We start from the raw sequence: 27,539 nt of genomic DNA on the forward strand, positions 1-27,539 counted from the left end.
AGTAGCCTGTTGCTGTCCTTGTTTGATTTGTTGATTTTTTTGGATGACGCACTAACTTCTTTGCAGGAAGCTTAAAGCAAGAAAAGGCATAACCCTATTTTCAGTCATGGCACCGATGATGGGAACAAATACTAGTAAAGTTGAAAAGGAGGACGCTTCTCTCCAGCCCTTTGTGTCTGTTTCTGTATTGTCCTAATGTGTCTCGGTGTCCACCAGACGCGGGTGCCATCTTGTCTACATCCCATATCCACGTTCCCAGTGACCTCCTGCTTCCTGTGTTGAGTTTCCACTTTGTAGAACAGAGTTTCTGTCCTTCAACCACAAAACAGAGACCAAACCCTTATGCTTTTTTTTTTTTTTTTTTTTTTTTTTCCTTATACTTATTTTGGTGATCTCATTTTAAGAATTTACTTTCCTGGGCAGTGCTCAGTAAAGATGAAGAACACTGCTACAAAATTGCCAGAGTATCACACTTGATTTACTGAAGGAGTGCTGTTTATTGGGACAAACTCACTATTTCGTAATATGAAGTAGCTCAACTTCTTCCACCGTGTGACTTCATCCTGTTTTGCTGCTGTTTTATGTTGCATGAAGCACGACTAAATCATCATCAATGGCATTTTTTTTTAACTTTTTGGTTAAAATTTCCAGTATAATTTATCAATAATGTGTTTTCTAAGACAGTATTGTTGAAAACAGATCTTTGCAATGCCTACTTGTTCATCTTTCCAAGAGTTGTTTTTCTCCGTGGTTGTGATCACTGTCCTGTGTTCGTGTTTGTAATCATGGTGTGAGTGTGAGTGTGTGTGTGTGTGTGTGTGTGTGTGTGTGTGTGTGTGTGTTTGACTCTTTCCACAGTCCGCTCCTCTGTGATTTTGGAGTAGATGTATAATAGAGGTGGCTTCCTGTCAGTTTGGTATTATTGATATGATCCAACTGCGAGAAGTTACTGCAACACTTTGCATCTTCAAAGGTCCACAGTGGATGCACCTCTGCTGTTGGCTTTTGGCCTCTGAGTCTTTTTATCTTGTGGTGAAGGCATGATGTGATATAGGCATGACTTGTCCTAAAGTGACCTGGCTTGCTCCCAGAACCAAATATCTGGCATCATCCTTCTCAGATCAGCTCTCTCTTTCCCATCTCCATGTGGATAATATTTTCACATGTACAAAATATATTTTAAGATTCTATTTCTAAAATTATTGAGGTGGATTTGGGCTAAACAAACCCTGGCTCATATCCCTGGGGGACCATAGTGGCCGTCATTTGAGTCTGATCAACTGGGAGCAACCTGTGTTACATTGTCTCTATGTCAGTGAATTGGGCTTAATATATTAAAGCATGGGATACAGAACTGTGCTTCCTACATAGATCCTCAAGTAAACTGTGTGTTTCTAGTTGCGTGGGACTCCAGCAGCACATATTTAAAGCCCAGAAGAGATGAAAAGTTCCAGAAAGGTGATACAGCTTGAGACTTGGGGTTTCTCTGAATTGTGCCCTAACACAGCCCATAAACTTCAGTGCAGTTGCGCTCTCTTAGAGGGGCACATTTGATTCAATAAAACCCAAACTGAGAGCAATTGTATATGAATGTGTGTGATCAGACAGGCCTATCCCATTGGCGTGAGACGTCTGGGCACAGCATGAGCGGAAGTCCTAGTTCATTCTTATTTGCTTGCTGTAGTAATGAAGTCCCATTAGTTTGCTGGACACAATCATAATTACCGTGTTATTGAGTATAAACTGTATTCTCATATGAGTCATGATATTTTCTTGATTGCTTGGGGAATGGTACATGACACTATCAAAAACAGAGGGGAAGGAGAGATACACACCTATCATATTCATCCATAGTGGATCAAAAGTTTCCTTTAAAACAAAATTTCACTGGAATTACTGATTATTGGTCATCTCCCCAAACAGTAAATAGGTTATGTTTATAATGATTGAAGATGGTATTATGGATCACTAATATTTCCTAGCTGTTATTCATAAATGCCAGAGAATAGGGAAACAAAATCATTTCTCCCCTACCATCCCTGGCCCTGCAACCTGAGCAGTGTTCACCAAGAAATTCCCAATAAAATGGAGGACAGGTGAATACCTCTCAAGGAGCCCTGATGTAAGCGATTCCTTGTTGGACTGAGCCCTGCTGCTCCCCCATTCCAGGAGGATGGATCTTATTTTTAGGAACATATATTTCACTTCTGAGTGAGTTGTACTTTCAATATTGAAATCAATTGCTCCGAGTCCCAAAATGACTCACTGTTTGTGTCCTTGCATATTTTCATATTTATACTTAATACTTCTGAGAGATTATGAGCTCAGTAACCAATCTGCCAGAAGACACGGTCATCCCTGTCATCTCTGACGGATGAGAACTAGAGCTTGGTTTGGAAAGAACAGAGGCAACTGCCTTTCATCTTATTCAAGAAGGAAAGGAACTCAGAACTGAGACCAATGACTTAAAACTTTCATTCATTCAGCAGGAGTTGAGATTGAGACGTTCCTGTTGCATGTCGTGGGTTCTATGCTGGCTACTGTGAGAAACTCAGAAGTAAATAGAACATGATTACGTTTTTCACCCTTCTACTCAATGATGGGTTACTTACAGAAAATTTGTATTTGCTCTACATAGTGATGGGTAGACAAAGCACAAGTCTAGATAGAGAACTAAGTTGAGAGCAAAAGAGAAGGGACCACACCAGCCCTGTGCTACCAGCTGTTACTGGGTGCTTTCAATTGAAACCAATAAGTTAATAGAAAAGAGAGGGTAATTTATATGTTCTTTGAAATGAGGGAATGTCTGGCCCTGCCAAGATGTTCTTATTGGAATTCTGCTAATGGATATATGGTCTTCTTTTCTTAGAGATTTTCTGGACACTTCACCTAACACATCTTGAAGTTTATCTCTGATAAGCTAGTGAATTAGATAAAGTTGGAGCCAGAGAACTGATTTAAAGTGGCACATGGGAAAAGGGACTTTTGGCAGTCATAAGAACAAAATGGGGTTAACATTGAATATTCTCCATAAGAAATCAGAGGGTTTTGGAAAATTTTACATATTCCCATTAGAAGGTCAATAAAAAATTCTAGGGGTAGTAGGCATACTGAAGGTAAAAGAAAAAAAAAAACAGTCACTTGTCTAAAATCCTTATGTTTTTATATTTTGCAGAAATGGAGGATTAATACTTTATTTAAACTTTCTAGATTTGGAAGGTGGATAGAAGATTTAAAATCTGAACTATCAAAAACAGTAAGGTATTTCCTGAAGGAGTCTTTGGTATTCAGTACTCTTGCATAGGAATGTTGCATATTATGAGTCCCTGGAACCAGGGGCATGTACTTCTTCATCAAACCCTGAAATATAAAAGTTGAATCCAGCACAGTGGGCTTCTTTATGCATCTAGGTTTCTTTCTTTCATTTTCTTAAGGGCTGGGGTTATTCTTTCAAGTCCCACCCTGTAGGCTGCCTTAGCCCTGTCTTGGTGTTTGCAAATGGTGCTGCCTCACACTTCCCTTAAAGGCAATCCATGGGTGGGATGCTGAGATTGCACAGTCTCTGAGGCCATTGGAGATACTCTCTGTACCATGTGCAACTGCTGTAAGATTTAAGGGACAGGAGCTATTCCATGTGTTGCTAAAGGCCAGTCTGAATGAGCTCATCTCCAGCTGTTGTGCAGACATAAAAAGTATTTTGGGTTCTTCAGTCAGGAAAAGGGTACTTTCGGGGTGAGTTATTAGCATCAAAGACAAAGTGGAAAGGAGAGTTGTGGCCCTAGGAAAGTTTATTTACTCTCATTTCATTTTCTAATCACCTTGTGCATAATTAATAGCAAGCAGAGATTAAGGACCTACTATCTCTCTCAGAGCATAGTACATGCTTTAATTTTAAACACACTATAAGCGAGGGGTTATTTATCCCATTTTACAGATGAGGAGACTGAGGCTTGGCTGTGTCCACATGCCCAAAGCCAGGATCCAAACTGGTGAGGCCTGACTTGTGCACCTGAGTGCTCACCCAACATTGGAAAGTTATGTAATGTGGCATGTATGATGTACTACAATGAAACCCACTCTTCTACATAATTCACATGTACCAATAAAGAAACAACAACAACAAAAAAAACATCAATGGTGAATCTGAGATTTGAACACCAGTCTGCCCTATGTCAGTGCTGGAAATCTTTCCTTTCTGGCATGCTAACATGACCAAAAGAAGTTTAAAGCCTGTAATAAATGATCTTAACCGGTACTCACTAGAATGCCAGCCTCTTACCAGGGGCCAATTCTTGACCACTATAGATAAAGAAGCGAGGAAATGAAAAGAAACTTGTCGTTGATAGGAACCTCGCTATCACCATGTTTCACAATGGCACGACGGGTTCGCTCACTGCAGTGAGATTAATGAGGCCCACAACGTGAGGAAGGAAGCAGGGGCTCCCGAAGGCTTGTTTGGTGCACATGTGTCACCAAGATGATGCATGTCACATTTTCAATTCCATTGCTCAAGTCATGTCAGGATTTTTTTCCCCACTCAGAAGCTTTTCTTCCATTCTTATGTTAGAAATGTAGACTTTTCAATCTTTAAGGAACTAACTTTCTTTTTAGGCTCCAAAAGTCCCTGGGGGTGTTTAATGGATGCCCTGGTGCATCCACCTGCACTGTACAATCCTGAAACTTTGTCTCATTACAGGCAGGGTATTTTGGTAAGAGACCCTGTATTCCATTCCATGGGGCCCTTTAAAGAACTCTATTGAAAATGAAATTAACTTTGGGGTTTTTTTTTTACAAGAATAAAACACTAAAAGTAAAATTAAAAGTAACAGTACCCCATACGCATTGAGCCATTTATACTTTATCTCACTGTTTTCTGAAGGAAGACTGTTATTATGAACCTACTCTTGTAGAGGTGAAAATTGAGTACTTGGGTTTAGTAACTTACCCAAACTCAGGCAGTAACTCAGTGGCAGAGCTGGCATCTGGACCCCAATTTCTGATTGCAAAGCCAGAAGTAAGAGCTGCCTTGCAGAAGAGGAGTTAAGAAAATGAGCAGAATTCAAGACTTCTACCTCTCTAAAAATGTATTTAATTGACTTTGAAAAAGAAATCCATCTAAACTCTACGAGCCCTGACCCTTTCCCCTCCTGATCGTGCTAAAGCAGAGGGCCTGTGATACTGGTGTGTGAGTTGGCAGAGGGGTAATTCGGAGGTCCCTGCATAAGGCTGTTGCCTGTTATAAGCTGTGCTGTTAGCGTGGACTGCTGCTTTCTGATTTGGAAGGAATCTCATTGCTGCCTGTGGTTCTGGGGCAGAACAGTCAAATCTTCACAGACTCTTGCTACTATTTAGTGTTAATAACAATGATGACACAGGCCTGGTTTCCGTCTGTCAGATCTTGTTATAGGTAATGGTGGATGTTGTAACCACAAACAATTATTTGTGCAGTAATGATCTGCTCAGAGTGCTCCCAACAGAACAGAAGCTCACCCGGGCTCTTCCTGTGCTGCTGCAGGCAGATTGCTCTTGGCCATGACACTTTTCTGGAATGGTTTTACCAGTAGAAAAAGGTTACATGTTAATTACCATCCTCCATCTTGGTTGTTTTGGGCATCTGAGCACTTCCTTTACACCAATTTCAAATATCTTTTTCCTCAATTACCAACTTTTCAAATCAAAGAATACTTTTGTTGTCCATTGCTTCAATTAGAGTCACCAATTTAGTACCCATTAAGCCCAGAGCCTCGTCTCAGTCTCTGGGTAAGACATTCCTGTATTCTGCTTTTGATCTGCAGAAAATTAAACTTGTTTGTTTCACCCATTTATTAGATTAGGATACATTTATCTCTCCTGTCAGTGCAAACACAACTTGGTCAGCTAGTCTGTTTATACCTCTTTGAAATAGGACAGTGCATATTTAGGTTCCTACTTCCCTGCAGGGCAAGATTTTTTAGGGGTAATTTTTATTTGTTTTCTAACTACAGTTTGCCCCTAATGATATGCCAGCCATACATCTTATTCAAACACCCCATACGTTTTTATAAACAGCAGACTAGAATCACTACCTATATTCAACTGCTGACATTTTTCTTTTACACTGTCTGGCTATAACCAATTCTTCCTACCTCGGATGGACATGGAATCTACTTCCATGTCCTCATCGATGTTACGAAGATATTCAGTTTGCTCCTGTATTGATTATGGGTAGCTTGTACCATTCCCCAAAGTAATATGTGGTATGTATATGTGTATGTTTCTATATGCATATAGGGGTCCCATTAATGCTCTGTCATCTAATGGAAAATCAATGTGGCAGGAACATCATGAGAACACTAATGTTTCAATGCTGAGCATCAATAGTGTTTCAAAGGGGTTGTATTATGAGGAATTTTGCTTCATGTCCAACACCCATGATGGCAGCTACACTGCCCCATCGTGCAAACCCCAGCCCTAAAACAAAGACTTGCTTTGATTTCCTCAACTCGGAGTCTGCCAACCCAAGATTTAACCAGTAGAGGTTAATGATGACATTCTCCATCTAAACGTGTGGGCCTGTGAACATCAAACTCTAGAGAAAACCTTTGGAGAAAGCATTAGACTAGTGGGGCCCCTATAAAAATAACAGTATGGTGTTGCCTTCAAGGTTTTATTCAGAACATGACCTCACATGTGTGTCTTCTTTGTTTGTTTTTGTTCACTGAGCAGTATATTAATTAATCCTGGAAACCACCTTAAGATCCAAGAAGGTACTTTAGGATTTTTCATCGCAAGTGATGCCAAAGAAGTTAAAAGGTAAGCATTTTATTTCTATTCACTGTTTTTTCTGGCTGTTGGTCTGCTGAGATGGGCCTGCTTTCATGTGGACAGGACTCTGACCCCAAAACTACTTAATTATTCTATGGGCTTCCAGTGGTCCAAAAGTTTAATAAACAGAGATTATGCTTTCAAATACCCCCTGTAGACTCGTTTTCACATAATCAATTCCATGTCTTTGAATTAAAATAATAAATTTTTGGCACTAGAAAGCTTAGTTACCTGCTTCTTCACTTTTCAAATGAAAATACTGAAGCCCAGAGAGCAGAAACGAAGCAACAACTCTAAGTCATCCTGATTCTTGCTGACCCAGATTGACACAGCAGGACAACTGGTTCCTTGTCCAGTGCTCGTGATATTGTCTGGGCCAATTTCCTTGAGAGTTATTAGTGTTTTACTCTAAGTGCCGAATAAAATTTCAAAAAATTTTGAATAATTTCTGATAATGCATCAAAATGGCTCTATTTCTTTTGCAACCTCCTAGGTAAGTAGCTAGAGTTGTCAGCTCCATTTGTGTAGTCTCTAGCGGCAGAGCTCAGGATTTCATTGGACTCGGTGTTTCATGGCATATTTGTGTCCTTACATCTGTTCATGTAACTTAGGAAATCACAGGACAATTGATTCTATTCTAACTTGAAAAAATTTGTTAGCAGGAAAATGTGATGCCAAATCTAAGCAGGTCACTCTTCTCTACACTAATGTTACATTAAGTATTTTAAGTCTTTAATCATTTATGAAAAGTGTATGGTCTTCATTCAACGAGTTTCTACTCAAAGCCAGCCCTGCATAAAGTATGCTACCTTCTCTATGGTTTCTCTTTCAAATAACCCTGGAAGGTAAGTCTTGGTAAACACTAAGGGCTTTGACTTTCTCATCTGAAAAGTAATATAAATGATTTGTCCAAGGCCACACAGCACACAACAGGTGGCAGAGTCCTGATTGGAACTGGTTTTTCCTTTTCTAAAAGCCAGTCTCTTTCTGCCAATCTGGTAACATATCCTTATCCAGGGCTTGCTGAGTGCCAGCTCTGTTCTGGGTACTAACTACCTCCTCTGTGTCATGAACTCACTCACTCCTCCCACAATCTCCTGAAATAAGTAGCATGATTATTCCCCATTTTGTATGTGAGGAAACTGAGGCACAGACTGGCTAGTCAACTTGCCAAAAGTCACACAACTAATGAGAAATAAAGCTAGGATTTAAATCCAGGATGTCCAGTTCCAGGGCCTGTGCTATTAATGATGTGGCAAGGGGTGAGAGAACCTGACATGCTGAACACAGAACAATGAAACTTGACAGCTGGTACTTATGATTTTCTTTCTTTCCACCCACTCTAGCAAATGATCCATCCTAGTTAGAAAAATGTTAGGAAAAAGAACATACAGGCTGCGGGGCCTTTTTTTTTTTTAACTTAGTTTCTCATTAACTCAAATTTTCTTCTATAAATTGGGAAAAGATTACCATTATTCATTGTGGGAGAGGAGTAACCTCCTTACCCAGTTCATGGAACTGAGCTGTTCTTTAGAAGTATCCTGAGAATGAAGTTCATAAGAGATGGGGATGTGGGGTGCATGGGGCTGAATCCCCAGTCCCAGGCCCTCCAGAGGGGAAGGCTGTGTTCTCATCCAGATGCAGGACACAAAAGCCAGAAGCACATCTCAGCACTGCACACAGGAGGCTGGGGAGCACAGCCGTGCAGTACATCATGTACACCTCCCAGATAGCACGTAGAACGGGAAGCTCCCATTTGTGTAATTCTATTTCCTATTGCATCTCTCACTAATGAATGTCACAAATACCAGGCAGTCCAAAAAACAAATTACCTCCTATATTAGGGAGTGCAATATGTCTCATTTCTGTGCTTTATGGTCTTCACAAATACATGCTGACACAATCAGCTACAACCAGCCTGTAATTTTCCATGGTGTGTGATGTGTCAGAGCAAATGCTGTCAGTTAGGGGATTTCAAATGGATGAAGACTGCAGAAAACCACAGAAAGGACATTGGAGATTTGAATGAAACTAAACAAGTTTTGTAAAAATGGAAAAATAGATTATGACCATCTAATATTGAGTTTGCACCCTCTGCTGCAGAAGAGCAACAAAAGAAGTTAATGAATTCTAGCTCAGAGGAACTTTGAAATGCAGTGCTTTAGAAAAGAAGGGTGAAGCCATCCAGTACCAGTCTTCAAAAGGTCACTTTGGGATGGGTGTTTGAGAAACTTGTCCTTTACTCCTTGTCCCTAAGTATTTTTTTTTTTTTTCTTTTTAAATAACATTGGATCATGGTCTAGTGGCTCACTGACTCCCTTTGGCTTACAGATATGATTTTTGTTTGAGTCACAATTTTAAAAAATAAATCAGGTGCCAAGGTGAAAAAGTCATCTGCTTTTATATGAAAATTCCTTTTATTGGTTTCTACTGAAAAATTGGCAGACCCAATCACGGGAGGCATTCTCATATTCATTCATTCACTTGTCAAATGTCAGTAAATACTTAGGAGACTGTGGGCCAGGTGCCAGGGAAATGGTGATGAGCAATGGAGAGGAGCCCCTGCTCTCACAAGGCTCATGTTCCAGGAGAAGAAAGGACAGGCTTTGAAAACTCACAGTGAACGACTGGACACAGTTGAATAGCTGATTTAGGTTGGTTTTAGGTGAAGGCTGCTCTGAGAGATGGCATCTGAGCAGAGATTGAAATGAGGGGAGAGAGTCCCTCATGTAGAGATGAGGAAGGAAGAAGAGATGTGGTGGTAAGAACATCCTTAGGTTCAGAGAATCCCAAACGGGAAGTGTGGCTGGGGGAGGAGAGGCAGGGAGGGTGGTAGGAGATGAGATAAAGAAGACACACTTTGTAAAGAGGTTGGTTCATTGTGAAATGGAGTCATTGCCGATTTTAAGCTGGGGGCGACGTGGTCTGCTTTATATTACGATACAGCCATCCACCCTGCCCTGCAGAGAGTGGGATGGAATGGAGGTGAGCGACTCAGAGACATCGCATAGTGTAGGCGACAGGTGCTGGCAGGTTGGGATGACTGGTGCAAAGAGGTAGGAGGTTCCTTTAGGACCATATTTGGATGATCTGCAGGATCCATTGATGAACTGGATGGAGGAAGTAAGGAGTGAACATAGGGATCCAGGTTGGGGTCGTAAGCATTGAGTGGATGCAGACAGCTCCATCTTACTGAGATGGGGTGAACTGGAGGAGTCTGGGGTGGTATGCAGTGAAGACTTCTATCTGTCCTGTGGTGAGCAGAAGATATGTACTAAACACATGCATGGTGTTATATAAAGGCAGGCACATCCAAGTTTCTAGAGTTCTGGGAAGTGCGGGGGCGCTGGAGATGTAAACATGGGTGCTGCATCCGTGAGGGTCCCTGCCAGAAACAGATGACACAGTTGCGTGGGAAACAGGAGGAGAGTCTGATGAAGGGATGGTATGAAGATGTGGGCGGCATATCTTCATACAGAAGGTGTGCCAACAATAGGTGGCAAAGCACCGCAGAACCAGTCAGACAGTCACTTTCAGCCCTAGAACTGCAGGGACAAGGGGAAGGACTGGCCGAAGCTGGAGAGTTGGTGGTGTAGGAATGGCTGCCCAGGGGGAGCTTTGCCCTTCAGTAGAGAGGTGTTGCAGTTGCTATCCCATGACCTGACAGGGAGGGGACTCATCTTCCCAGCCTCCAGGCTCCTTCGGTTTCCTGTTATAGGCCAAACACAACAGGAATCCGAGAATCAGAAGGCCCGAGAGTCCAGGGACACAGGCAGAGCTGGGCTTCTTGACAATGTATGAAGCAAGGTCACCAGCCAAAGGCTCCTGGAGGAAGGGGTACAGCGAACCAGAGAGGAAGTGGAGGAGAGTGCAGGGAGAGTGTCTTAAAGGGTAAGAAAGGAGAATGGAGTGGATCCACAGTGGCACGAAGAGGCCCCTGGAATCCATGGCCGTGGATTTAAAGTGAGACCAGTGGGTCTTCATCCCCAGCAACACTCAGCTGCTCAGGTATATGTGTGCAGTAAGGGAAGGCCATGGCCAGGTGAGCATGACAGAGGCAGAAACAAGTGGAGATAGGCATGCTCCCCCTCCAGTTGGGGATGTGCCTTGAAGTCACTGTGGTCACCCAGTCCTGGTCTTATTTCACTCATTAACTTTATTTGTCTCACCCTGGAAGATACTATGTTGAGTGAAGGAACCCTGGTACAGAAATAAAAACTGCATGATCTCACTTACCTAAAATAGCCAGGCCATAGAAGCAGAACATAGACCAGGCTTGTGTCACCAGGGACTGGGCAGGAGTGGAGGACTGGGGAGCTGTTGATCAAGGGACACAATATTTCAGTTATTTAGAAAGAACAATCTCAAGAAGTCCATCATGGTGACTGTTTGTTAATAACAATGTATTATATACTTGAAAATCAGTGTAAGAGTAGATTTCAAGTGTTCCCACCTCCAAAAAAAAAAAAAAAAGTTATGTAGGCCTGGTGAAGTGACACATTTCTATAATCCCAGCTACTCAGGAGGCTGAGGAGGAAGATCATGAAGTTCAAGGCCAGCCTCAGCAACTTAGCAAGACCCTGACTCAAAATAAAAAATAAAGGATGGCTGGTGATATAGCTTAGTGGTAAAGGGGTCCTGAGTTTACTCTCTAGTACTTAAAAAAGAAAAAAACCAACAACAAAACCAGAATGTTGTTTTAATCAATTTTACATTGTTGTGGCCACAAGACCTGTCAAGAACAACACAGAGAAGGAATAGTTTATTTTGGCTCACAGTTTCAGAGATTCAGTCCATGGTTGTCTGACTCCATAGCTTTGTGTCTGAGGTAAGGCAGAAGATCGTGGCAGAAGGACATCTTAGAGGAAGAAGCCCAGGACATGGCAACCAGGAAGCAGAGAGAGAGAGTTCTACTTACCGGGGACAAAATGTAAACCCCAAAGTCATACCCTGAGTGACCTACTTCTTCCAACCACACCCTGTCTGCCTATTGTTATCATCCAGTTAATTCATTCAGTGGCTTAATCCACTGATACGTCATACCTCTCATAATCTAATCCTTTCACCTCTGAAAATTCTTGCATTTTCTCACATATGAGTTTTGGGGACACAATATATCAAAACCATTATGTAAGTGAAGATTAGATATATATTCATTAGCTCGGTTTAGCCATTCCATAACATAAACATATTTCAAAACATCATGTTGTACATCACAAATATATACAATTTTTATGCGTTAATTAAGAGTAAACATTAAGTTTAGAAGAAGAATCCAGCTTTAGTTCATTCAGACACATCATCATCTTATAATCTCTTTAGTAGAAATGTTTTTAAGACCTTGGACTCTGGTGCCAGACTGCATAGATATGAATTCTGGCTGTGCTCCTCTCTAGCTGTGTGACCTTGGGCAGATCACTTTAGTCTCTCTGTGTTTTGGTTTCCTTATCTGTAAAAGAGAGATAATAATCAGACCTCTTTCAAAGGGCTTTTTGAGGATCAAATACATTATTACCTGTAAAATGCTTAGAATAGAACCTGGCCTATAGTCTGTGTGTTATGATTGTGTTTTCATGGTTGCCATTATTATTATTGTCTGTAGGAACATCCAGTGGGGGCGGGGGATGACTGAAGAAAGTAGATGCAAAGTTACTTCTCCCAACTTGGATGCTTTATCCTTTCCTGTCCTTCCTGTTTGAAGGCAGATCCCCATCCCCTGGGTTATTAACCACAGCACTGTATGGGACAAACAGCCAGCTAACTTTCCTTTTCTTGCTAAGTGGATGACAGCTGGCACATAAAGAAATAGTGGAAGAGCTGTTCGGGTAGAAAGAGCGTTGGCCTTGGATGCAGAAGTCCTGGGGCCAGCCAAGCTCCACCATCAGATGACTTTGGGCAGGTCATGACAACCTCCTCCGTTTTCAGATGGGGACATTGAGTCCTAGAGATTTGGCTGCAAGATCCCCACAATCCCTTCCAGATCCAAAAGTCTTAACATTGGTTTCCAGCCAGTGCCAGTCGTAAATGCAAGTCCTGTGAAAAACATTTAAAAAAAGGAACTCTTGGAATCAAATGGTCAAAAATTGTGTTTATTTCTTTAACCCAGTCAAGAAAAGACCATGTTTATCCCTGGAATTCAAGTTCATGTTGGGAGTAGTGAAGGAACTAAGCCAGGGATTTTATTAGTTCCTGGATCCCAAAGGTTGTAAGGTTGTTCCAGTGAATTTTGTCATCTCTCAGTATGGATGCTTCTCTACTTCTGATGGGCTACATCTAAATGAAACCATCCAAAGTCCAAAATATCATGTCAAAATGCATTTGACACACTGACCCTGGCTAAGCTTAGCCTACTATGCTCCGGGCATTTACATTGGACTATGGGCAAAGCCATCCAATGACAAAGCTTATTTTATTTTCTTTAAAAGAGTGTAGTATCTCCTGTACTGAGTGGACAGCAGGTTGTATGGGTTCACTTTTGCACCATCCTGAACTGGGTAGCATCAATACTGAAAGGGCACCGTCCGCCTACACTGTTCTTCTAGAACCTGTGATCCTAAACCGTGCTCTTATGATCTTATTTCTTCCCAAGTATCTTTGACACAGCCAATGTACTTTGTAATCCCATATGGAAACCCAAATCTGATTATGGGATTCTATTTTGATGACTTCTTCTAGGGCTCCTTCTACCCACCCCATTCCTCTGCTCAGCTGTGGTCAGCTGAGCTTTGTTCCATAGTGAGAAGAAAACCTTCATTTATTACATGTTCTCAGGGTTGCATAAAGTGGGGGTGGGTGCCCCCGGCCAGTGAAATGAGCTCTGAAATTCCAGAGGGAGAATGGCAGAGGAACCACTAGACTTCTTGCCTTTGTTGTTCCCTCTTCACCTTCCTCCTCAATCCTGTCTCAGGTTAACAAGAAAAGGTGCTTTCAAAGTGATGAGGCTAATATTTGCTTTTGACAGTGGAGCTACTTGTCTCCCTTTAATCTATATTTGAGTAGACTGTGGGACTTTGGAGTTGTATGTAACTTCCCCACCCAAGATTCAGGGCTGATGGTTCACGTGTCCCAACAACGAACATCGGGTGCTGTTCTCAAAAAATGAAAGATGACTGAGCAGACATGTTGTGTCACATCAGGGACCCTTCCCCCGGTTCCTCTGCAAATGCAAGTTTATGAAAAGAAGCATTAACTCAAATCACAGGATCCTGTGTTTGAAATAAATGGTCTTGCAACAAACATTTCCGTCTGCAAATGTCTAAACTTTTCAAAAGATTAAAGGAAATTAGTGCTGGCATGTTTCATTAATTTGGCACCACCGCAGAGGAAATGTGGTACTCATTTCATTTGGTTGGATTATGAAATGTGTCAGTTTTTCCATTCTCTTTCTCCAGGGCATTTTTTTACTGCAAGGCCTGTCATGATGACATCACAGATCCCAAAAGAATTAAAAAATGCGGCTGCAAACGGCGTAAGTAGTGTTTCTTCCCCCCCCTTCCCCTCTCCTTCCTGCTCCCCAAATTCATTTTCGTTCCCCTTTTCCTATTAGAGAAACATTAAACATCAGGAGTTCTCTTGAACACATTTATGTTTCACCCCAGAGTTTAAAGAAATATGAAATAAATAGTTGTCCTTGCTTTCTTAGAGGATGAAAAATCACCACCCTTAGTACCTAGGGGTGAACTTAGTACTCAGTCTCCATTTCTTGACTCCAGAGGATATGTGCAGTCTAGTATCACCAAGTAAGATGTGAAAAAGTAGGACACTGCTGTAGCTCATGCCTGTAATCCCAGCTACTTTGGAGACTGAGGCAGGAGGATCACAAATTCAAGGCCAGACTGGTCAACTTAGCAAGGCCCTGTCTCAAAATAAAAAAACAAAGAAGAGATGGGAAGTATAGTTCAACCCCCAGGACCAAAAATACAAAAAAAAAAAGAGGAGAGAATGAGAGAGAGAAAAAGAAAGTAAGATACCTAAGACTGTACAAGATGGAGTACTTTTGTCTAGTGTTTTCTAATGAATAGGAAACCACCACATAAAGATGGCTATGCTAGGACTGAGGGAAACTGAGTCTGAGGGCCCAGTCTCCAAATGGTTATTGAATCTCTTTCCATATGGAATTTCCATAGGTTTTAGTACCAAAAGTCAGAGTTTTTCATTATGACTCCCTCAGACCACTCCAAAAAAAACAATATGGCTCCAGCTGAGGACCTCAATCACCATTGTCCCCAAAGACCAGACTTGAACTTCTTGCTCTTTGGGGTAGATGGATTGGACTGAGTAGCTTCTGGCCTAGCCCGTAGCATGCCTCTTGTAGAGCAGCTGGGGCCTGAGAGACACTGGCTTGGAGCTCCTCAGAGACCAGGACGTAAAGTGGTCTGGGCCTTGGGAAGGCCATGCCTTTTGCAGCAATGATGTGGCATTGTCTAATAGAAATTGCTCTCAACCCTGGAGAAAGCAAAAATAATGATTCCTCCCTTTCCTTTAGTGTTTGAAGAGTTCCTTGTGATGGTGGCTTCGATCCTCACCATAAACCTATGTAATTGACAGGGGGTGTTATTGATCCCATTTTACAGAAAGAGGCCGCAAGGTTTCCAAGTTTACTGAGAGGATAAGATTACTGGTGGCCATGCAGCCAGTGTGCAGGGATTCAGGTCCCCAAAGGCCTCTCCTGATGCTGTTCTCTGAGTGCCTTAATATTGTTTTGCAGGAAGGAAGGGCAAGCTGGCTGACCTTGGTTTGATGAGCAGGAACAGAGTCAGAAAAGATCACACCATAAAATACTTTTTCATAAGCAGAACAGACAACAGAGCACCACTCCTGGAGTATCTCAACTCCTTTTCCACTGTGCCCCTGAAGGGGCATGTGCAGAACCAGAAAGATAAAAATAAAGTACTGCTGGAGCCCAAAGAATTTAATCAGTCCCTTGGACCAGTACCCATAGTATAACTCCTGGTCTAGAGAAGTTTCTGTAGAAATCCTTTCAGACTGGCTCCCAATCCTAAGTCCTACTCTCTTGTTTCCTTCTCCACTGACAACATATATAGTCTCCCTGCTCTTAACCCTGTCACTTAACCAAGATGTATATTTACTGATATATCATAGCAAGAGCTTCTGACTTCTTGGGACCTATGAATTCCCCTGTTCTGACACTCTACCAAGAAGAGAATCTGAGAAACTCAGAAGCAAGTTCACTCTATGTCCAATCTCACCCAGGCTCCATGACTTCAAACACCCTTCCCATGAGGCAGTCAAGCCAGTCCTGCTTGGTTGGTTGTGAATGTAGAAGGTCCTTTGACCAGGCATCTCCTGGGTCATTTCCATCAGAAGGAAGAGGACATCCTGAGCGTAGAGATAAACAGAGAGTAATAAATACAAGAGGGCAAACTCTTTTATAAGGAAGCTCTTATAGTGAGGGATTTGGAAAAGGTAGGAGAGTATTAAGGATAACAGTCTATGAAAGGATATTTATTTTCCAGAGAACCTTGTCCCACAAGGATATCAATGATGTGGCAGGACTACTCTGATTGAGTAGCCTGTCACATATTTTTGAGTACCCTCTAGGCAAGGTGCCATTCTTGATGTCAGGAATGGAGTGGTAAGGACATGTCCTCGCCCTCTTAAGACCTTCATGCTAGTGAAAGGACACAAACCACCATCACACCAATAATTAAACAAACTTAGAAAGCGAAGTGCAAAGAAGAGAAGCCAGGCTGCCTGAGGACGTGAGGTATCTGGTAGGAATGCTACTGCTTCACAGCTTGGAAGGTCAGAAAGGTCCCCACTGGGAGGTCCTGTTGAAGCTGAGCCTCAAGTCCAAATAGGAAGAAGAGTGAAGGGTCAGGACAGAAGTGCTGAGAGATCAGGAAGATTGGTGGGGTTGATGGTTGGGGAGAAAGTGGTACTACATGAGATCAGAGAGGAAGGTGAGGTTTGGTAAGAAGTTGGGTTTCAGTCCTATAACCAGGAAGCTGTTGCAAGAATTCAAGCAAGGAAACCACATCATTTTTCTCCATTTAAAAGATCTCATTGGTGTATGGATTAAGAACAGACTCAGTCAGCAAGGGAGGAAGTGGAAGGACAGAAAGAGAGCTTCTTTGACTCTCACTTGAAACTAAATGTCCCTCCTAGGACACTGTAGTGGATCACACAGACCATTTTAAAAGTCCTTGCAAATAAGGATTTGACCTCCAGGTATTTTTTCCATTTTGATTCTGGGCAAGGAAACAGCACTGAATTTTAGCTTCATCCTGGGGGAGAGGTATGTCATTGTTTAAAATAACTTTATTCTCTTCATTTCCCTTAAAGTTGGTTGAGCTAATACAGTGTATGGTCTCCCATCATGCAGGGCACACATTGCTGTATAAAGCCTACCTCTACCAAGCCAAGCCAGTGTGACAAGGCACTCACCTATGAAGTTAACATTTGATAACAATCAGAATTGTCCAAATGTTGTTCTTCCTAATTAAAAGGCCATAAGGCCCAGAGGGCAGGATGCCAATTTGTGTCTATGGGAGTGGGATTAAAATAAAACGAAATTATTGAATAGAAACCTCCCCATGTTAGGTCAGACAAGTGAGGAAACTGGAGAAAATATGTTTTAGTTGCAAAGAAATTTTCATTAGAAAGAGCTAGGATTCTTGTAACACCCTGTGATGGGGGGTTCCCATGCTATCGAGTAGGCATTGCCTGGTGCTCTAAGTTGGAGAGGGCAGTTGACCCACCTAGTTACTTGTGTAAACCTTTTAGTCCAAGTGTTAATAATTCACCCCAAAATAGTATGTGTCCATAAGGGTAGAGCTAATGATAGTCCCTAGCTTCCTAGCTCTCCTTCCACAGTTTTCTTTGTCCATAGCTTCAATCCCTCCTCCCACAAATCAGCTCTTCCCCTTCTGTCCCTGCTCCCCTCCCCATTCCCCTTCTTTCAGTAACCTTCAGCATTTCATGTCATATTATCCAGAGAAATATGGAGTGTGGACATTCCATTTCTGGAAATTCTGTGGTGGTACAGTTTAACTTTTGCATTTCTTTCCATTTCTTCATAGCTCTTCATCCAAGATACGAGTTCATTCCAGCTACCTGGCCAAGGAGCAAGCTCTCAGACTCAGCCATTTACCCATTTTCTTTTTCTGTGTAACAAACCTGGTCTAATGATTTACATTTTCCTTCCTAGCCTCTGAAAGTTTGCCAAAGGGTAGTCTCCTAAGGGACAAGTCATATCTAGATTGATGTGTTTGAAGGAATTTTCTTTAAGTTCTAATCATTGACATATCTTTGATTTATTTTTTTTTCTCTTTGCTGCCTTGGAATACGGCCCCTACTCTATTTTAACTGCACACTGGTAGTGATCTATTGTGAGTAAAACGGGTTCCCACCAGCCCGGAGTCTAGTTCCCCTGTCTTTCTCTAGATGAGATACTTCTTTTATTTTCTGTACAGTTTCAATTTCATTTTACTTTTGGTATACATGTTGCATGTAGCAGTGACATCATGCCCCGACTTGCTCATGCCCAACATGGTCTGCAGAGTAGCCTGGAGCCAGAGAGTACCTGGAGCCCACTCTCCACACATCCACCCACCCCAGCCTCTGGCCAGCTTCTGATGCTGTCTTATTTTTCCATTTGAAAATAAGACCTCGACAACAGTGTGTTTCTCTTAAAGGCCTTGTCTCAGGACTTTGAAGGACACTGATTAGACTGGAGTAATTACCACTCTAGCTGTAGATGCCCTGTCCATTGGGGGTCATTATCATGCTTGCCTTTGATAAATTATACTTGGTCTCCTCTGCTATGGAACTTGAATTCCTCCCTAGAAGGAAACACATAGGCTACATATATATTCTTGTGCTGTGATATATATATGATGTGCACCAGTACTTTATATGTAAAAATGTATATTTTTATATATAAGTGTAGAGCTATTCCATAGAGAGAGGGATATATTTATTACAGTATATGTGCCTCTCTATACAAGAAGGTGCTTGCTAGAGAATTAATTGGCTCTCTACCTTTGGAATTTGTAAGTATCTAAACTGCCTTCCTGGAGACAAGTATTTGCACAGTGGTAATTATTGCCTACAGTCTATGAAGTTCTCTTGCTTTAAAGCAAAGTTTCTTTTTTAGTCAATATCAAGTAAGACATTCCCTATTCCTCTTTAAGCAGTAATCAGATGTCTTGGAAGATTCATTTACTTGTTTAAATAAGAAATGATGGCTCATGAAGAATGCTCCATTTCATTAATGAGTTCTGTAGGAGTTTGAACAAATCCATGTAAATTTGGGGGCTCTGACTTATTTAAGCTGTAGGATTCCCCCTCACCCAACCAGATGTGGCCATTGAGGAGGAGCTTTTAAGGGCAGCATTTTAGAGTATGACTTACAGCAGTGTTGCTCTCAGGGGAACCATCAATCGGCTGTAGGTCTTTATTCATGAACTTTACTGGAGTCCACTGAAATTGAGATGAGACCCAATCCATAATTCATTCAGTCCAATGGTTCTGGAACTTGGAGAAGATATTTCTGCAGTGGGTCCTCTCAGATTCCTCTGCAGCAAAAGCAGCAAGTCAAGCATCTGATTTTGGCTAGTCTTCAGTGATTGGAGGGCATGGAAAGCTCAATATAAACAAAACAACAACCAAAAAAAAAAAAAAAAAAAAAACCTGAAACAATGACCTACTTCAACTCAATGCACAATCCTGCCAAAATTATCTCTGCAGCACAGAGTTTGCATAGTCCATCTAACATTCCTTCCGAATTGGAGAAAACGTGATGTCTATCAACAAACAACTCTAGTGCCAAATTCTTCTACCTTTCTCAGTTACAGTGTGATTGTTGAAGGCAGAATCAACTAGTTTGGGGTGCCCCCTGCTACTGATGTTAACTAGCTTTGTCTTTTCCCTCTTTCTATTCTTGGAAAACCACCTGGAAGAACTTTCTTTTTCCTCCAGAAGGTAATGGGAAGATCGCTGCTAAGTGAAGACATGGTTCCTCATTATAGGACTTGAAAGAATGTTCTTTGAATCCCAGTGCCACATCAAACAATATTCCTCAAACTTAAACCTTGGCGGACTTTTCTTCTATGGATATTTTTGTTTATCACTTCAGTTGCAGCTGACTGCCTGGAGACTAGCTTTAGGGTTCATGTTTGGAAATGCAATTTCCTTCATTGGACTGATTTTTAAAGTGAGGTTGTGATCTGAAAAGTGTCTATTAGTTGAATGACAGATTTTTTTCCCCCTTTCACACCAGTCTTCCCTTGAATTTGTTTCATTTGAAACCTAAAATATTTTCCCCCCAGCAGTTGGAAAACTCCACCTGGCCTCTCTGTCCAGGGCTGCTTTTCCTGCCCCTTCCAATCCACCCTGGAAATTAAGATTTTGCAATTGCAAATTGGCTGACAATTTGGTTGCTGATGCAGGAGGCAGATGGTGCTGGGGATAGGATGGGATCCAACTCTGCCTCCCATTCCAGTCTTGGCTCGGAAGGACTAGCTAGCAGAGAACCTGAGTTTGACAGCTGATTGTCAGTTTGTCCCAAGGAAAGAGCAGTAACTGTGTTACATCTGCAGCGGGTTTCATTTCTTACATTCATGGCCTTTGAAAATAGAGAAAAAGTGATCCAAGAGCACGTCTAAGAAATCTTTCCATTTCAAACACTCAAGAGTAAACAGATAGCTTTGATGATGTCCATTAGGGAAATACTTTTATTGTGTCTCTATAAATACTACAAGGAAGTCATAATGGACATATTGGACGAATATCCACTTTATTGTGGTGAAGAAAAGCACATAAAAGCTTTTTCTTAAATTATGAAACTGCTCGAACAGTTCTTTGGAGGAAGGGGAGACCCAGGATCTAATTCTTGGCAACCAAATAACCTCTTTGAATCTGTGGCATTAGTCCAGAATAAGAACCTAATGATGTGGGCCAAAGAGAAAACAGAGTCCCTGGAGGCTTATATTTCTGCTTTCCCAGAGTTAAGTCTGCCCATGGGGGCAGTTAATTGAGCATAAAGTTTCAAGAGCCCTAAGATGGAATGACAAGTAGCTACAGCATTCACACCTGCCAGAGACACACTCTTGTCTGCTCCCTGTCTGGGGAAGCTGCAGCAGGGCCTTGTGAGAACCCCAGCAGCTGGTACCAAAAAGACATGTGCTTGCAAGTCACCACTTTTGACCACCCTAGGATCCTCTTCTAGGATCCTTCCTCCCCTAGCCCTACTGCTTCTTAACATCTGCTGTGGATCAGAGCAGCCATTGAATTGAAGTGACACTGCTGCATACGTTTCAATTCTTAGAGACAGCAGGCCTTCTTTCTGCTCCTTTCAGAGAAAGGACAGCAAGTTAGGTTAATGCCTGTTAACTAGCTGCTGTTCCACACTGATCCACTAGATGTCCTCATAGATCCACTTTGTATTGCCCTTGAAATTCCCCCAGGAAATCTCTGAGGATTGGGATTTGGCAAGACAGCAATGGGTAACTACCTAAGAAAGAAACTCAGCACACAAAAGAAGAGAGGGCACTTACTGTGGCCAAGGAGTAGATAAGAAACTTTCTTCTGTATTAAATAAATACTATAGTTTTTCAAGTTGCTCTTTGAAACCTAACCTTGGGAGTTTTAAGTGGCTCTCTGATGTCTGAAATTAACCTTTTAACCCAAATTGGCTCTAGAAAAGGAAACAATCACTAAGGAATGGAAATAAAATACTATTGGTTCTTAATAGCCATGATTCACTAAAACAAAACTTGAAGAATCTTGAAGTCAGAGAGAGAGAGTTGACGGAAATGACAGGGAGGTCATTTCCAAATTAGGAGATCCACCACATGATTTTGATATGACCTTATTTTACAATTTGAGAGTATAATTTTATACACAGAGTATCCACATCTTCTGAAACACCTACCACCCAAGTGGCAAATCCTCATCAGTTTTCAGTTAAAGAGCTTGTCCATGCTTGAAAAATGGCCCTGAGGAAATCTCTTCCTGACTGGCACACAGACTTCAGGCCTGATGGATTACTTCCCCAGATGGAAGGTCAGAATCACTCTTACCTTTTAAGAAAGTAGACCTGGAAGTATACAGGTGAAGACACCTGACAGGGGGTCAATGAAAATGGACTGTTCCAGAAGTAGAAAAAAGAAGCCACCCTCGCAGTTGGTGGCCTTTGGTCTAGACACTGTGACTCATGAAGGTTTGTCGACATGTGGGGCTCAATCATTTTTAACTGTTTCTGTCTTGTCTTTGAGCCTCTCGTTGATCATTCTTGCTGGTTTTTCTTTTCTTTCTTAATTTTTTTTTTTTTTTTTTGTGGTGGTGGTGCTTGTTTGTCTTTTTTGAGATTTCTATTTTGCATTTGGTGTGAGTGTAAAAATGACTGGGAAGGAATGACGAGTAATAGCATGTTTTCTTTTTCATGCATATGCTGCTTTGGAATGTGACTGCTTATAATTAACAGCTAATCTTCTTATAGCAAATTGTTTTTTGCTGCTTCGATTACCAGTTTCAGCCTGTTCCTGCATGCTAACAATATGAAATTTTAAAACAATGCATGGTTTTCAGAATAGCCAACAATGGCAGTTGCAAACAGTCCCTGAGAGCCACTGGTTTGATGTCATGATTCCTCTTGAACTCATGAAATAGGAGATTTAAATCACCCATTATGATGGGTTTGCCTCGATAAAATAGTTTCAAAAGTTATTCTATCCCCAACTCCCACCCCTTGTCCTTAAATATGGTATGTGTTTGTGTATACACACACATACACACATACATATATGTGTGCATATGTATGTGTGTGTGTATATATATATGTGTATGTGTGTGTGTATATATATATACACACACATATATATTCTTTCTTTCCCCATAAATGTGTCATATTCTGTTATTGTGTATGAACCCAAAATGGCAGCATGGAAATGAAAACCAGGGACTGTTGCTAACGAGAAACAAAGCATTTCCAAGTTTGATTTGATGACCTTCTCCTCTGCTACAGCATTTGATTTAAAAAACTTTTGAAAAGACAATTTATCTACAGTGAAATTAAAAAAAAGTCATCCTTGTTTTTCTCTGTGTAAATAACAAATCAATATTTCCAGTAAAAGAACTTAAGAAAGGAAAAACAAGGATTCGGTTCTCCAAGTTGTACACCAAATCCAGATGCACGTAAAAGAAAATTATTTTCACGTCTTCATTGGAAACCCTCAGTCCCCACCCCATTCTTGACTTCAGCCACTGCAGTTTGTTGGAGGTGTCTGGGAATTTACACCATGCCTTTTAAATTCCTTTGACTCAAATGCTATAGTGGAATTTTTTTTCTTTTTTTTTTTTTTTTTTTACTTTTTATTTTAGTTCAGCTCAAAGGAATGAGATACTGCACATTGAACAGGGCTGAGGCTGCATGACAATGGGAACAGACTAGTCAGGATGCTAAAAGAAGGTGTCACTAAAAATGTGAGCCAAGTTTACAGGAATGGAGATGCTGCTGAAGAGATCTCTCGTTCATCTCCCCCAGTGCCTGTTCTTCACACTCATAACGTTACCCTTGCTTGAAAAATATACCGTATGGCAAGTCATAAAGGTCTTAGAACAGGACTTGACCCATTTGAGAGATTTAAGCCCTTTTCCTGGTGACTGTAACATTCAAAGAGGGCAAAGCCACAAGCCATGTTTTTAAATAAGAGGGAAACCATTCTCTACAAAGAAGAAAGGCGGGAGGGGGGAACGGTTTTCCAAATGGCAGATGTGGATACAGGAAATAACACCTCCCCAACTCAAGTTCACTGTTTGTGATGTTTGGAATAAATATGAATTCTTCTCCCATCCCATGAGAGAAGCCGGCTGGTCCATGCTAAGTGATAAGCAAACATGTTTGCCTGTTGTAGCATCAAAACAAGGTACAAAAAGCTTATCTTGTACTGAAATATAAATTGGCTTGAGGGGTGAAGGTGAAGGGCATTGGGAATGCTGCAGTGACATCCAGCATTTGGGGTGGATCCTTGGGCAGCATGGAACCTACAATATTAGCTTTAGAAGCGATACCAAAGGGGCATGCAATCTCAATAAGAAAATTCACTGTGGGAACTGTTCTCTCATTTTATTTTTTGTGATTTCTAATATATTTTGGCCAGTATAGTCTATGTACAGGAAAAAAAAAAAAAAAAAGAATGTTTAACCAGTAGCCTGATTTCTTTCTGAATTTCTGGTGGGTGAGGAGAGAAAGACAGATATGATTTTCAGATTCGGTTTTAAGCAGAAGGTGCCCCCACGGGTAGGCAAATGCATTCCAATAGACCAACATCTCATGCTTTTGGTGATTTCTTATTTGAGATCTCCCTTTAATGTCAAATACGCAGCATTAGCCTTGAGTAGCTGCATTTCTTATACGGACAGATTTGGATATTTGTTCTGTCAAGAGTAAATTTAAATTCCTATAGCTATCATGTAAACTCACTCCCGGGAAGTTCAGTGAAGGCATCCTCAGATTCTATATTAACACGTAATCGTTTCACATCTAATTTGATGGAAGCTTGTCCTAGACTCTGCCTAATGCCCAGAAATGGATGGAAATTAAAAAAAAAAAAAAAAACTATCTATTAGATATGTTTGCATCGTGCAAAGACCATTTACAGTACCAAATAAGCAATTAATTTAATTGATTGGCCATGTGTCTCTTTTGTCCTCCTGCATTAATTGTGCCAGGGGGAAAATGTTGGTTACTTTTTTGCTGTTTGTAATTTGTTCTTCTTCTCATCATCTAAGAACCCAGTTGTGTTCAGCCATGCCCTTTTCCTGTGGTCACCGCTCTACCGAGGGGAGAAAAATAATATGCATCAGCCTTGGGGGACCATAAAGGCAATTTATATTTTCACTGCTTTTTTGATGTACAACCAAACTGTTACCAACAATCACTCTGCATTTTTTTTTTCCCTGGGTCAAGACTGTTAATGTGAACTAAGACCTGTGTTAAATCCCTTCAGCTCCCTTCCAGCTGTCTTGCTGTGTGTGACCTTGCCATTAACTGCCGCTCTTCCTCTCCTCCCATCCAACCACATGGTTATAGCCAAGATGTCCATCTACAAGAGAATGAGGCGGGCATGTTGTTTTGATTGCGGACGTTCTGAGCGTGACTGCTCGTGCATGTCAGGCCGTGTGCGTGGTAACGTGGACACCCTTGAGAGAGCCTTCCCACTTTCTTCTGTCTCTGTTAATGATTGCTCCACCAGTTTCCGTGCCTGTAAGTTCAATATCGACACCCATCCCCTGTCTGTGCTGTCTGTGGTCTCATCCCTGTCTCGTGCTGTGCCCCGTGGTTCGTGAGTCAGTCAGGCTGGTGTCTTCGTCCCAGTGTGATGTCATGTGGTGACATGTTGCCCCAGCTGCCTGTGTCCCTGTATGTGCTGAGGAGGGCGTCTGACTTTGTTGGCTTACTATGTTTCTAGCAATGGTGGGCAAGACTGTGATGTAACAGTCTGGTGATGTTCTTCTTCTCGCTGGTTTAAATCAGTATAAATGGACAGCATCTCAAATAATATATTAAGACAGAGATATATGAAAATATGCACCTTAATATTTTGAAAAAGGCTATAAATTGGGTTGAGCCAAAGGGAGGAAGGAAAAAATGTGTTAAGAGAGCAGGCAATGTGTTAAGAGAGCAAGCTCTACCATTAAATTTTTTAATGAGCTTAATTTTGAAAATGCAACAGAGTTTATATGCAGATGTATGTATGCAAAAACATTTATCTAAACATGCTGTATTTTTTGTGTCTTTCTAACCCGAATCTCATTTCTCTAGTACCAGATTTTGTTCTGTATTCTGGAAAGGGGTATTTTAAATCTTCCAGCCTCCATAGGCTGGTGGATTCTAGATCTTCTCCTCAGAGAGATGACTAATGCAAAGGATTGCTCCAAGAAAATCTTTTGTTTTTCCCCACTTTTTATTTCACCCCATTTAACTAAGGTATCAGTAACAATCATGAATCTAAATAACGAAAATTGTAAGTCACAGACTGCTATGATTTCCAAGTCTATAGCACAAACCTTTGTCTCCCATGAGCCCAGTGATGTGAAAGAGCTGCTGGTCACAGGAGAGGCTAAGGTGAGCCACGTGGCATTCCTGAGACCAAGCTCACCCCTGTCTTTGCCAGAGATCTTGCTGTTTTGTCGACACACTTCACTGGTGATGTTACTGGAAGCTCCAGGTGGAGAGGCTGGGATGTGTGTCCTCATCCAGGTGCACAAAGGTTGCATTCTACTTGAGGGCTTGGATACCGGTCAAGTATGACCATGACCTTGATTTCATGTTGTTGGTAGTCCAGGAGGTAGGAGGCAATGCTTCATTTTGCACTTCTTCCCTTCCTCTCTATTGGTGACCATACTATCTCTATCCTGTCCCCTCCTAAGTCCCCAGAGCTGGTTAAGCTACACTTTCACCAGTGAAGGTGAGTTCACACCCACCACAAGGAGGAGGAAGAGCATGGGGCTTTTGAGCATCTGTTCTTGTGAAAGACAAACCTGCCTGACTCCCTGGTGCTGATGCTGGAGGTAGTCCCAGAACAGGGTGATGGTGTATGGTGACACATGGGGACTTTATAGGGCCAGGGAGTTAGCACTAACTTGGACTGCACACGAGAGTGGTGAGCCATGCCAGGTCTGATTTTTGAACACACAGTTTGGGTATGACATAGGCATCAAGTTGTATTGAAGGCATTTGGAAAAGGTGGACTAGGACCCTAGAATCTCCTCTCTGCTCCTCCAGAACAGTGCTAAGGGATAAGTGACACTTAAGGAGACTGCACTGAGAGGAATTATGGGCTGCACTAACCACTTGGTCCTAGAATCATGGAAAGGGAGAGTGTTCTTCTTACAAATGCCACAATATGAGGCCTTAACCCTTTATTTTCCCTGTGAGCATTCTCTCTAGTTTATATGCTACTACCCAGATGACCCAGGTCAGAGTTGCACACAGAACTCATCTGTGATGGTGTGGTGAAATGCCAGGTTCAAAGACGGGAGCTGGGGAGGAAGACAAAGGGGCGAGCTGTGGTGGCACCATTTGGCCACGTGTCTTTGATTGGCAGTTGTGGATGTAACTGCCAGTCACCTTCTGCTGTTCTCAAGTAACTACTAGGTTCTAACACATTGGCCACAGATTCAGTAGAAGAAGGAAGGAGCCACTGTGACTCCAAGCTAGGGCCTGTGGTCATATCTTGGCCATAGTCAACCATATCAATCACAGCAAAGTCTGTGTCCCTGTTCAAGGCCCACGATGCTCAGTGTGTGTAATTTCCATTTTATCCAAGAGAAACCATAATTAGAGGGATTTCTCTGTTCTGCAATTTCATCCAAGCATTGATGGAGGCCAGGAGAAGAAAATCTTGGGACGGGATTGTCCCGTCCTCTCAGAAACGTTCTGTGCGTGATCTTGCTGTCCTTCGGTGCCTCCCGCACCAGCAGCCCCACCCCCGAGGAGAACATGGAGCTGCTTCGGCCTGTGTTGAAGCTGTAACTGGTATTGACAGCTCAGGGGGAGGTTGGCCTTCTCTGTTTCATCGTCCTCCCGCGTCGTCACTCCATCAAACAAAAGCAGATTTCATCCATCCCTGTGTGAGACCACTCACCTTTGACCACTAATAATAAGTTAGAAAAATCCATTCCAATTTGAGCCCCCTTCCTGCACCCACATGAGCCCTTCTTCTCCAATTAAAAAATCTCTCTCTCTCCACCGAATCCCACTGGCAGAG

The 27,539-nt window shown here is 41.8% G+C and overlaps 1 protein-coding gene across 15 annotated transcripts in view; it reads left to right on the forward strand.

Moving 5' to 3' along the window:
• The window catches only part of KCNMA1 (potassium calcium-activated channel subfamily M alpha 1), a 710,543-nt gene that overhangs the window by 569,592 nt on the left and 113,412 nt on the right, over positions 1-27,539 (forward strand). For 11 of the 15 annotated variants that reach the window (XM_079138796.1, XM_079138797.1, XM_079138798.1 and 8 more), the window contains exons 17-18: positions 6,706-6,792; positions 14,196-14,272. In XM_079138796.1, coding sequence (XP_078994922.1) covers positions 6,706-6,792; positions 14,196-14,272 — 164 coding nt within the window. Of the gene's footprint in view, positions 1-6,705; positions 6,793-14,195; positions 14,282-17,846; positions 23,688-24,859; positions 25,034-27,539 lie in introns of those variants that run through there. The other 4 variants (XM_079138788.1, XM_079138800.1, XM_079138793.1 and 1 more) reach the window with 3 other exon arrangements.

The sequence above is a fragment of the Sciurus vulgaris genome (genome assembly GCF_902686455.1).
Source record: "Sciurus vulgaris genome assembly, chromosome: 4".
NCBI lineage: Eukaryota > Metazoa > Chordata > Mammalia > Rodentia > Sciuridae > Sciurus > Sciurus vulgaris.